The 12,184-nt window shown below is 36.6% G+C and overlaps 1 protein-coding gene across 1 annotated transcript; it reads right to left on the minus strand.

Moving 5' to 3' along the window:
- Window positions 1–2,500: 2,500 nt before the first annotated feature.
- Window positions 2,501–4,597, minus strand: LOC113345190. The gene is made up of 4 exons (XM_026589003.1): window positions 4,456–4,597; window positions 4,242–4,360; window positions 3,985–4,146; window positions 2,501–2,879 (listed from the first exon to the last, which is right to left on the minus strand). The coding sequence occupies exons 2-4, from the start codon at window positions 4,356–4,358 to the stop codon at window positions 2,811–2,813; spliced, it is 348 nt and encodes a 115-aa protein (XP_026444788.1). The 5' UTR covers window positions 4,359–4,360; window positions 4,456–4,597; the 3' UTR covers window positions 2,501–2,810.
- Window positions 4,598–12,184: the final 7,587 nt, after the last annotated feature.

Genomic DNA, 12,184 nt, shown 5'->3' on the forward strand with positions numbered 1-12,184 from the left:
GTTGGGTGTTAAGATAGACATGTCGAAAGCTTTCAACATGGTAAGTTGGGATTTTTTGTTAAAAGGAATGGAAAACCTGGGTTTCTGCAAAGATTGGTGCAATCTAATCCAACAATGTATCTCAACTGCATCCATTGCAGTTTTATTAAATGGAAATGACAGAGTTTTTTTAAGCCATATAGAGGACTAAGATAGGGGGATCCACAGTCCTCCTATTTATTCCAAATTTGCATGGAAGTTTTTTCAAGATACTAATATCTAAACTAAAAACAAAAGAAATACATGGCATAAAAATTAGTAGGAACAACACTCCAATCAATCATTTATTTTCGCAGATGATTGCATCATTTTTACAAAACAAATTTGCAAAGCTGCAAACATTTGTTGAATGTCTTGCATGAGTTTAATTTAGCCTCAGGATAAATGTCAAAATTTGTAAAAACAAAGAAAATTGACATAAAAAACCAATATCTGGGAGCTCCCTTCTTCATTGACAAATCAAAACTAAAATTTTTTGATTTTATTTTCAGTAAGATGGAAGAAAGAATAAAAGGATGGAAGAGTAAAGTTCTTATCCAACAAAGTAAACTGAATCTTAACAAATAAGTTCTTTCTAGCTTGCCAATTTACAAGATGGGATGCTTTAAAATGGCAAAGAAAATAACATCTAAAATCAATTCCATCTAAAGAGACTTTTAGTGGAAAAAGAAAGTAAATGCCAAGGGCCACTATATGAAGTCTTGGAAATATATGTGTAAATCTACATCCATGGGGGATTAGGTTTTAGAAACGCTGAAAAAATGAACCAGGCAATGATAGCTAGGCTTTCCTGAAGATTACTCACCCGACCAAATTCTTGGTGGGTTAAGCCATTTAAGAAAAAATATTTTAAAAATAAATCAATGTTTTACATCAAGAAATCTGCTAATTCGTCTTGGACATGGAAATCTGATTCACAAATTTATTTGTTGGGAGGTTAGAGACGGTCAGCCCATTAATATTTGGACTGACCAATGGATCCTTAATCTCGAATTTACTCTTGATCACTTTGTTCTGAAAAGAGCAATGAGTTAAGACTTGTATCAGATCTGATTAATCCTGATACACATAAGTGGAACCAAAAACTAATCAATGAATCATTTCCTCACATAATTGCACAATCTATTTTGAATATCAATCTGTTTTTAGATAGGGGTGAAAACTTAGAACAAGATAAACCTAGATGGAAATTAACTAGGAATGACAACTTCACAGTAAAATCCCTTTATGATAGACTATCTGGAATGCATGATATTAACAAAGATAAGGGATTATTTTGGAAAAGATTCTGAAAAGCAGGAATGTCGCAAAGAATAAAATTGTTTATATGAAAATGTATGAACAGTGTCCTACCAATGAATCAGATTCTTTCAGGTTATATGCCTGATGTAGATGAAAATTGCATATTCTGTCATGATCATATTAAAACTTTAGAGCATCTTCTCTTTGAATGTGTGTATGCTAAATCAGTATGGAACCTCCCTCCTTTCTCAGAGGGAGTTAATAAAAACACTATGCTTTTGTCATCTAAGGAACACTATAACCAATGGCAGGTAGGAGGAGACATTTCGACTAAGACAAGTGCAACTAAGTGCTGGTTCATATGGAAGGAAAGGTGCAACAGAGTATTTGAAGCAAAAGCTACATCCTCGCTACAACTTTTCAATCATAAATCAAAGACACATGAACTATTGGAGCACTACTCAAGGAAATATGGACCAGCAAACAAGTTGTACTAACTCAGGAGCACAACAAAGTGTCCCCTGGAAGTTACCAGATTCTAAGTGCGACAAGATTAATTATGATGCCTCTTGGATATCAGATGTTAATAATGCTAGTTATGGACTAATTATGAGGAATGATGCAGGTGATGGAAAGGCAGGAAAGTCTAGAATCATTGAAGCTTCAAGCCCTGAAAAAGCTGAAGCTCTAGCTCTTCTACAGGGTGCTAGAGGGCCAAAAATGAAGACATGTCTAGTTTCTGGTTGGAGGATGACCGTGAAAGATCGGTAAATTTCATCTGTGGAAAGGAGATTATAATGGAATGGAGGAATCAGAGAATTCTGAAGGAGGCTACGAAGATATTGGAAGCATTTAATAGCGTTCTGGGATCCAAATTCATCCACAGAACTGACAATTCAGTGGATGACAGATTAGCGGTGGAAGCGAGTAATCTTCAATTTTTAGTTTAGTTTTTGGAAAGATTACACCTACTTTCCAAATGTTTCAGGCAGAATTGTAGGTTTGTTGTCAAATGATCACAACAGGGCATATCCTGTAGTGATAACTTGACAACATTACACCTACTTCTCTGCTCTTTCGCTTTTATTTCTGTGTACTTTGTTTCAGTTTTCTTTTGGTAATATATTTTCATCTGTACTATCAAAAAAAAACGAGTAAAAAAATTTATTTGGCAATCAGCTCTACCAGTGAAAAAAACAAAAATAAAATGAATTGACACTAGAAGAGAAATTAAATGGTTCAAATGAGATTGAGTTTCAAGATCCGCGCATCAATCATATAAATATAAGCTCCCAGTTTAGATTATATTAGATTAGACAAATATATATAGAGAGAGAAGTTGTGAAATCATAATTTAACAAAGCTATACTATAAGCACTCTGGCAATATCAAAAGGAGATTTCCATATCTTCTTGGCTCTCATCTAATAGGGGATGCAGCGGACCATGATAATGTCAAGTTCTTATTTAGTAAGTACTTCCCTAAAAGAACCATCAGAGAGCTTGAGAGTTCCATGTCTCCATCACAGCCTAACGCTTAAACTTGGGTTGAACCTGCAACGCATGGTTTCCATAATCTTTGTCTCGCCCAGGAGTATCCTGCACATTCCCTTGAAATTAGTCCAAAATATTGGAAAGCTTGTTCGTGCAGATGGAAAATTCATAACTGAACTGAATAGCAGCTTCTCTTGCAGATGGAAAATTCATTTTAGAAGTACAATGACATGTAGATGTCCATAAATGCCACCAGACAACGCAACAAATATCTTTCCCACTCGAAACGAAATGGAGAAATAATGCACACAAAAATATGAGGATAGCTAGAAAACAAATAATTTTTAGAAATCAAAGGGGTATAGAGGACAGCAATAACCCTGCAGATTTTGTGAAACAGCACCAAGGTTCTAAGCAATTGCATTATTGTTGTAACCATGATTCTAGACACCGTAGCGCCTCTCAACAATTTTCTGTCAAGGCGCCTCCTGCCCATAAAATTGCAAATAACCAACTCCTAGGAGCATTTTTTTTTAAGGTAAAGGCATTATTTTTTTGGTAACTGTAGAAATACCATTACCACGGAGACCTAAGCTTGAAAGAAAGATATTCTAAATCTTCAACACACAAAAAGGGAGATGATTTTGACAGCTCAGTAAGTAAGAGTGTCTATCGAAGAAGCAGGTACCCAATTTGAGGAAAGCTTTCTTTTCTTACGATTGACACCTCAAGACACTGGAGGGGTGACCACCTCACCTCACAGAACACTTTTAAAAAACATAATCAGAAGAAACACAAGAGATGGTATTTGCAGAGAAACGATACATAGTATTTCTATTATTGAAAGGGGGAAAATCAGATGCAAGGAAAAAAAGAAACCATGCGAAGTCATTCAGCCTAGGACAGGATTTAATAGTCCCGAAGTTGAGACCAAAAACGATCAAAGGATTGAATAACTATGAGTAGTGACTTCCTAATAAGCTAATTTTCAGTAGTGACTGCCATTTGAGAATCCCATGATCATCCTCCCAACTAGTGTGTTTCAACCTAAACATATCAGCCTCACATGTGTTTAGCGATATCAAATAGTTGATAAAGCAGAAAGGTATAAAAAAAAATGGTGAAGCTTCAACAAAAATTCTACTGGGTAGGACCTAACATTCAAACAAAACAAGGAGAAACAGGATAAAAGATGGTGCGGTATATATACCTCAAAAGGGTTCCACCCACGTAAGAAGTAGCTGTAAAGACAACCAAGAACTACACCACCTGCTACACTAGCAGATAATAGCTGAATCATTTCAATATCAACCTCTCTATTGATAGCTTTTGTCCTTTGTGCAAGTTTAATTTTATCAAGACCTACATCACCCTAGAGACAAACAAATAAAGATGATCCAAATCAAAATCAGAAATAAATAAACAAAATTGATTTTTAAAATAAAATGAAGGGAATAAAAAAAAAACCTGTTTTTCTGTGGATTTCTCAGCAAAAGAAGAAAACGTCCTACTAAAACCCTCTTTTCTGGTGGAATTCTTAGCAGTAGTCAACATCCTAGCGAAACCCCTAAGTTTGTTTGCCATTTCTGCAAGACAAATTAGAAAAAAAAAATCAATTTTGTTTCTTTTAACCCTAAATTATTCATGAAACAGAGATGATGAGAGACGAAGAGAAAATTACCTGGCAGTCGATGGGAAAAACTATTAGATAGGAAGAAGAGGGAGATTTCTGAAACGATTTTGACGATCGAATTAAAAACCCTAAGAGAGAAGAACCAGCCTCTATTTTAGATCTAGTCTGAAACTAATCCCTTCCTTTATATATAAGCAGATAGGCACACATGGTATCGAATATGATACCGTGCACTCCAACTAATCACGTTAAGTTACTTTTTTTTATATAACCGTCGGATCATGACATCAACCGCACTATGATTGAACAAAATCCAGAGATGAGGCCACATCTAATTTGCTGCACCATGCAATCAACTTAGCACCGTTGTATATTGCTAGCTTGCTTACCTATCATTTGGATTCTAAACCGTCAAACTATGTGTTTGGTCTTTCGATCTACTTCCGACCAGGAACGAACCCAAAGTCAAGGAATTAAGTATGCACACCCGTACGCATACCTCCAAATCCAGTAGAAATCACGAAATTATAGGTATGCATATCCTTTTGCGTACTATAAAGTCTTCGGTATGGATCAAAAGCTTGTTTTGCACACAACTTCTTCGTCTGAACTCGAAATGACCTCATTCTTTATGCATTCTTTTCCTCTTTCAATCCTCTTCAATATAGTGATGAGAAATCTTTAATTTAAATGAGTTAATCTTGGTATTTGGCCCGTCTACGATGAATTGCCTTTTCAATGGTGCTTAACCGGTTCTCTGTTTTTGGAGATTCTCCCATCTCGCTAATTCTTCTAACATTTGAGTCGTGCCTTGTATAAAATTGTTGTGCATTTGAGGTCCTATTCTCAATCAAACTAGTTGCTTGCGAGATTGTCTTCTTAATGAGTGAACCACCAGCAGCTGCATCAATCAAATTTCGTTGCTCTAGAAGTAATCCCTCATAGAAGTATGGAATGATGATTGTTGGGGATATGTTGTGACGGGGACAACTTTCCAATATATTTCTGTACCTACCTCAGTATTCATAAAGAGACTCCTCAGTAATCTGACGAATATTACTAATCTTTTTACGAACATATGTTGCCTTTGAAGCAGGAAAATATTTCTTTAAAAGTAGCTTTTTCATCTCAGTCCACGTTGTAATATTCCCCGTAGAGAGGTAATACAACCTTTTCTCTGTTGACTCTATTAAAGAGAATGGGAAAGCTTGCATCAAAGTTGTATCACTGTCTTCGATACTTTGCTAAGACTTCTCATCTTTTGTTGAAATTTCCGAAGATGACGGTTCGGGTCATGATATTAACCACACCACTTAATGACTGTACAAAATCCAGAGATGATGCATACATGGTATCGAATATGATACCATACACTCCATTTAATCACGTTAAGTTACTTTTTTCAATATAACCGTCGGATCATGACATCAACCACACCACTTAATGATTGAACAAAATCCAGAGATGATGGCACATCTGATTCATGCACCACGCAATCAACTTAGCACCGTTGTATATTGCTAGCTTGCTTACCTAGCATCTGGATTCTAGATCGTCCAACTATGTGTTTGGTCTTTCAATCTACTTTCGGTCAGGCATGAACCCAGAGATCTTCCAAGGATATGGCTAGAAAATAACTCGTTGCCAGACCGGATAAAGGACGGGACAAGTTCTTTTTGAAACGAATCGCATAATTAATTAAGATCTATAAAATACTAGAAAAAAAGAATAAAAGATTAAAGTCAATAAAATTAATAATAAAAGAGCAATGCTCAAGAATATTACTTATTTTAGGCCAAGGCATAGAAACATGTGAACTCGTTCAAGATGTATCAATCATGTTCCTTCCCAACTCAGCCAAACCCCACGAGTTGTCTGCTTCCGTTTTGGATCAAAATACCCTCCTAGTTTAGTTAGCGTTAGAGAATATGAGATTTTAGTTTTTGTTTCCTAGTGAAATAATGTTTTTTGTTTACAACTTTAGTTTAGTTTGTTATTTCTTGTAAGCCAACCTAAGGTTATATCTCTTGTAAGACAAGTTATATAATCAATATATATATAAACAAAACTTTACCTATGGTTTTATCACTTTTAGAAACCTATCAAAACTCAAAACCTGTCTTGGTATCAGACAAGTCGATTCTTATACGACCTATATGGTATTCTTTTATCTTCTTAATATTCTCTGATTTTTTCTTCAGCTACTTTGTCTATATCTTCCTCAATGACCTTCTCTGCAATATTTTTTGTCTATGTAGATTAAGCACCTTTTGAACGTCTCCATGGTGTTATTTCAGAAAACATAATGGGTGATAACTATTTTTTTATGGAAATCTCAGTTCACGTCTTATTAACAAGGCTATGTGAAAAAGCGGGGGTACAACAACCACACCCAATATTTCGCCTAGCAATCTGTATGGACAAACTCCGATATACTTTCTAGAGAATCAACTAGACAGTCAGATTCAATCTAAAGAAAAGTATATCAAAGAGTTCATATCTCAATATCTCGATTTGATATATACTCAAGCAAATAGAAATCTGCGAGTCTTAATCAAATACTAGAGATATAACTTGGATGGTACCAAGACCAATATCCAAGTGTCAATCAATTTAAATCAACAACCAAAAGGTCGGATATTCTAATTGATTGAACAACGCACAACCTGTGATATTTCAATTATATAACAAAATATAATGCGGAAAAGAAATAACACAAACACCAGAATTTTGTTAACGAGGAAACCGCAAATGCAGAAAACCCCCGGGACCTAGTCCAGATTGAACACACACTGTATTAAGCCGCTACAGACACTAACCTACTTCAAACTAACTTCGGTCTGGACTGTACTTGAACCCAAATCAATCTCACACTAATCCAAGGTACAGTTATGCTCATATGTCTCCGATCTCAGCAGGTTACTACGCACTTGATTCCCTTAGTTGATCTCACCCACAACTAAGAGTTGCTACTACCCAAAGTTAAAGACTTTTATAAACAAATATGTATCACACAGAAAGTCTACGGTAATAGATAAATCCGTTTCCCACGAATATACCTCCGATTTTTGTTTTATCTTTTGATAAATCAAGGTGAACATGAACCAATTGATAACCCGGACTTATATTCTCGAAGAACAACTTAGTATTATCAATTACCTCACAATAATCTTAATCGACGCGGCGAAAGAAGATATTGTGGAATCACAAACGATGAGACGAAGAAGTTTGTGATTACTTTTTATCTTGCCTATCGGAGATATCAATCTCTTGCCAATCCTTACGATTGTACTCGTACGATAGAAACAACAAGATCAGATCACACAAATATGAGAAAGTAGTATCGTTCTGGATTCACAATCGCAATGAATTCTTTAAGTCGTTAACCTGGTTTAGAGAAGAAACCAAAGGTTAAATGAGAATAGACTATAGATTACACAACTAGTATCACACGTAAGGTGTGGGGATTTGGTTTCCTAGTTGCTAGAGTTCTCCCTTATATAGTCTTTCAAATATGGGTTTGCAATCAATGTTAGCTTGGTAACAAAGCATTCAATATTCACCGTTAGATGAAAACCTGATTAGATTCAAGCTAATATTTCTCAACTGTTAGATCGAAAAACTTAGCTTGTTACACACAAATAAAATGCATGTTTCTAGGCTTGTGTAACCGTACCCAAACATGCACATTTGTTGGTTCAACAATAGTTAACCAAATGATCAGCCATATGAGCAATTTCATATCAACCATAGACTTCTTCACCACAACTAGTTCAAATGACTCAAATAAACTAGTTAGAGAGTTTTTCAATTGCTTAGATCTTATGTAACTACACAAGACACAATTGAAGCAAAAAAGATTTGATTCACTCGAATCGGTTCATGAACTTTATAGCCACGGTTTGCAAAAGCATTCCTTAGTTCATATAAACATGAGTTCAAGAACAATCGTCTTTAGATATAACCAACTCAAGTTCGCGGACTGGGTTCGAGACCTTAGCTATAGTAGACTAGAAATCAAGACTTATAGTTTTGATCACTAACATTGACAAACATGCTTGAGATATCAACGCATGCGAGTTCAACCGAGCAATGCTCTAAAAATCTCCCCCTTTGTCAATTTTAGTGGAAAAACTATCAATACATATGGAATACAAAAAATAAATAAATTAACCTTTGTATCTCCTATTCCACATGTCTAATCTTCAACATTAATCGAAATCTTCGTCACTTCCAAGTACTCTAATGATACCAAAGGTTGTAAGTTCAGCATCATCGTTGTTGAAAATACGTAGCTATAACAATGAGAAAACATAATTCTCGACCATTTTTATACAGTGTCATAATATCATTATACAACGTCAAAGTTCAATTGTATCACAACTTCAACAACAATACTGTGGTGATATGTATTACTCCCCCTTAGTCAATACTCCATCTCACATGGAAACTGATCCCCCTTACATAATGATCTGCAAACCATATGTATTTGTAGTGTGAACTACATATTAATTCTCCCCCTTTTTGTCAATAAAATCGGCAAAGGTACAAGAACGGGATCCTAAGGAAATTTCCGAAAGAGACATTTCATGACCAAAAGAAAGCACATATCATCTTATTTAGATGCAATCATAAAGCCGAAGCTAAATGCATTCATCAAGGAGTTTAAGATACAAGATAACCCCTATAATCCCCACAAAGATTTGACAACTAAGCACAAGTTCACTTAAGAACTCTCCCCCATAATATGTCATTCCCGAAAGAACAACAAGAGCGACCTTAATTTCGAAAGAAAAGAAGGATTTCTTTGGACATAACAAATCTTATACAAGTATAAATTTGAATCCAAAATACTCAATTAAATTAACCACAAGAGAACCCGTGATTAATTTAATCGGAAATTCTCAACATAAATGAATTGATGGAGACTCAAAAACACTCAATTAGATTGATCACAAGAGATACCATAATTAATCTAATTGGAATACACAACCAAACTAATTACAAAAAGTAATCAATTTAATTGATCATGCTCGACATAAGAAACTTACGGAGCAACAACTAAATAACCAAACAAGATGATTAATTTAGTTGAATAAGCTCGACATAAAGTACCTCACGGAGCAACAACTAAGCCAAAACAATAACTCAGTCGATAGAGCTCAACATAAGACACCTTATGAAACAACACAGTATATACACAAAATTGTGGATCAGAGATCGACCTAATACCGTAGAATAAGCAAGGACTCATTCTATTTTCCATCACCATTTGCACAATGACATACAATAGACACAATCCTTGAAAAAAATATTTTAACCTATCTTCCATTAATAATCGACATAATAGGCTTAAGTTTTGTATTTTCAAAAGTCCGTTCATTCTTTTATCAATACATGCATATCGATTTACGAAAGACTTTACTTTTGACAAGATATGGGACAATCACTGTTCACGGACGCAAACACACATATCCCATAACAAATTGCAATAAATCCATAAAGATTAATACTGCAATAATCATCTCCCAAACAATTTTATAATTTAAATCAATAAATCTAAAACACATGAAGAGGAAAACGTTGGACATAGCTATGTGTAATCACAATAATGGCTATTCCAAGGTCTAGTTATTCTTCTAAACAAAACAAGAAAAAATAGAAGATTTACTGGGCATTGTAGATCTTTCTCATAGCATCTACTGAGAATTCCTTCTCATTATTGAAAAACCCATTGATTATGGGATCGTTCAATTCCTCAAAGTCTTCAGGATATCAGTCAACTCACTAAGTTCTCTTTCTAGCCCACGCAAGGTGTTCTTGGTTAGAGACAACATTTGTTCATAATGATCTATCTCTTCTAAAGACGAAACAATTGAGAATTTAAATTGTTTTTTTGTTGGTGAAATCTTTCACCAAACCCCTGAAGTTATCATCAAGTTGATGAAAAGACAAGAGACGGTTAGAGGAAGAACCTTCTCCGCTATTTGTAGTATTTACTTTCTTCACCCTTGAGGAAGAGATTCCTTTACACATATACACATTAACTTCTTCGACTGCATCCCTGCTTATGGTGCCTCTAGTTATATGAGCCATGAAACTGTATGTTTTAGGAAAAAAGAAGTCTACAAATAAATTTGTAGATAGACTTATGAATGACCAAACCCTAGAAGATCAAATCTTATGTAGTTTAATGATCAAATATCTATATTGTTAGGAGAATATTTTCTTAACAAACATAAATACAATACTTGAACCACAAAGATGCAAAATCTCATTTTCTCAACTTAAAGATGAGGATGCAAATGTCTCTGGAACTAGACAGTGACGTTGTGAGACAAACGCTCTCCTTGTTTCTCACATAGTGATTTACAAAGGTTTGTTGTTGTTTATGGGTGAAAATTGTTTCTGCCGATTTTAGTAATTTCGGTGGGTGGGTGAGAAACAAATCTAAACCCTAAACAAATGTACTGTACGGGAGTACTTTAGATTCAAGAGATCAATCTGTACAAATATGGCCTAAACCAAGAAATGGTCGTTCCAGACTTGCTTCGGTCACAAAGTGGAGGAGAAGGGTTGGTTTAGGGAGGGGAGCGAAGAAAGTGTTGAGACCAAAACAATTATGGAAGAGTAATGTTCGACTTATATCAAAAGATGAAAGCTTGGGAAGCTTGCAAAAGTTGAAAGATTTTGGGAAAGCTAGCAAAGTTGTTTTTCTGAGTATTATAGTTTTTCCGTGACCAAACTTGATGTCTGGTAAAAATAGGTAAGACCTATTTATACAAGTCGAAGTGAAACGTACCAGCGCCACTCTTGGCATGTGGCGGTATTGGCCCTAGGTTGCATGGTTTGGCAAGCTAGTCTACCAGCGCCACTTTTGGAATGTGCTAATGGCATGTGGCGACATTGTCCCTAGGTTGCATGGTTTGGCAAGCTCGGCTACCAACGCCACTTTTGGCATGTGCCAATGACATGTGGCGGAATTGGCCCTAGGTTGCATGGTTTGGCAAGCTAGGCTACCAGCGCCACTTTTGGCATGTGGGGCATTGGCCCTAAGTTGCACGGTTTGGTAAGCTAGGCTGCAAGCGCCACTTTTGGCATGTGCCAATGGCATGTGGAGGCATTGTCCCTAGGTTGCACGATTTGGCAAGCTAGGATTCCAGCGCCACTTTTGGCATGTGCCAATGAAATGTGGCGGCATTGGCCCTAGGTTGCATGGTTTGGCAAGCTAGGCTACCAGCGTCACTTTTGGCATGTGCCAATTACATGTGGCAGCATTGGCCCTAGGTTGCACGGTTTGGCAATCTAGGCTACCAGCGCCACTTTTTGCATGTGCCAATGGCATGTGGCGCATTGGCCTTAGGTTGCACGGTTTGGCAAGCTAGGTTGCAAGCGCCACTTTTCGCATATACCAATAGCATGTGGCGGCATTGGCCCTAGGTTGCACGATTAGGAAATCTAGGCTACCAGCGCCACTTTTGGCATGTGGCGGCATTGGCCCTAGGTTGCATGGTTTGGCAAGCTAGGCTACCAGCGCCACTTTTGGCATGTGGCGGCATTGGCCCTAGGTTGCATGGTTTGGCAATATAGGCTACCAACGCCACTTTTGTCATGTGCCAATGGCATGTGGCGGCATTGGACCTAGGTTGCACTGTTTGGCAAGCTAGGCTCCAAGCGCCACTTTTGGCATGTGCCAATGACATGTGGCGGCATTTGCCCTAGGATGCACGGTTTGGCAAGCTAGGCTCCCAGCGCCACTTTTGGCAAGTGCCAATGG

The sequence above is a fragment of the Papaver somniferum genome, unplaced genomic scaffold, assembly GCF_003573695.1.
Source record: "Papaver somniferum cultivar HN1 unplaced genomic scaffold, ASM357369v1 unplaced-scaffold_81, whole genome shotgun sequence".
Taxonomy (NCBI): domain Eukaryota; kingdom Viridiplantae; phylum Streptophyta; class Magnoliopsida; order Ranunculales; family Papaveraceae; genus Papaver; species Papaver somniferum.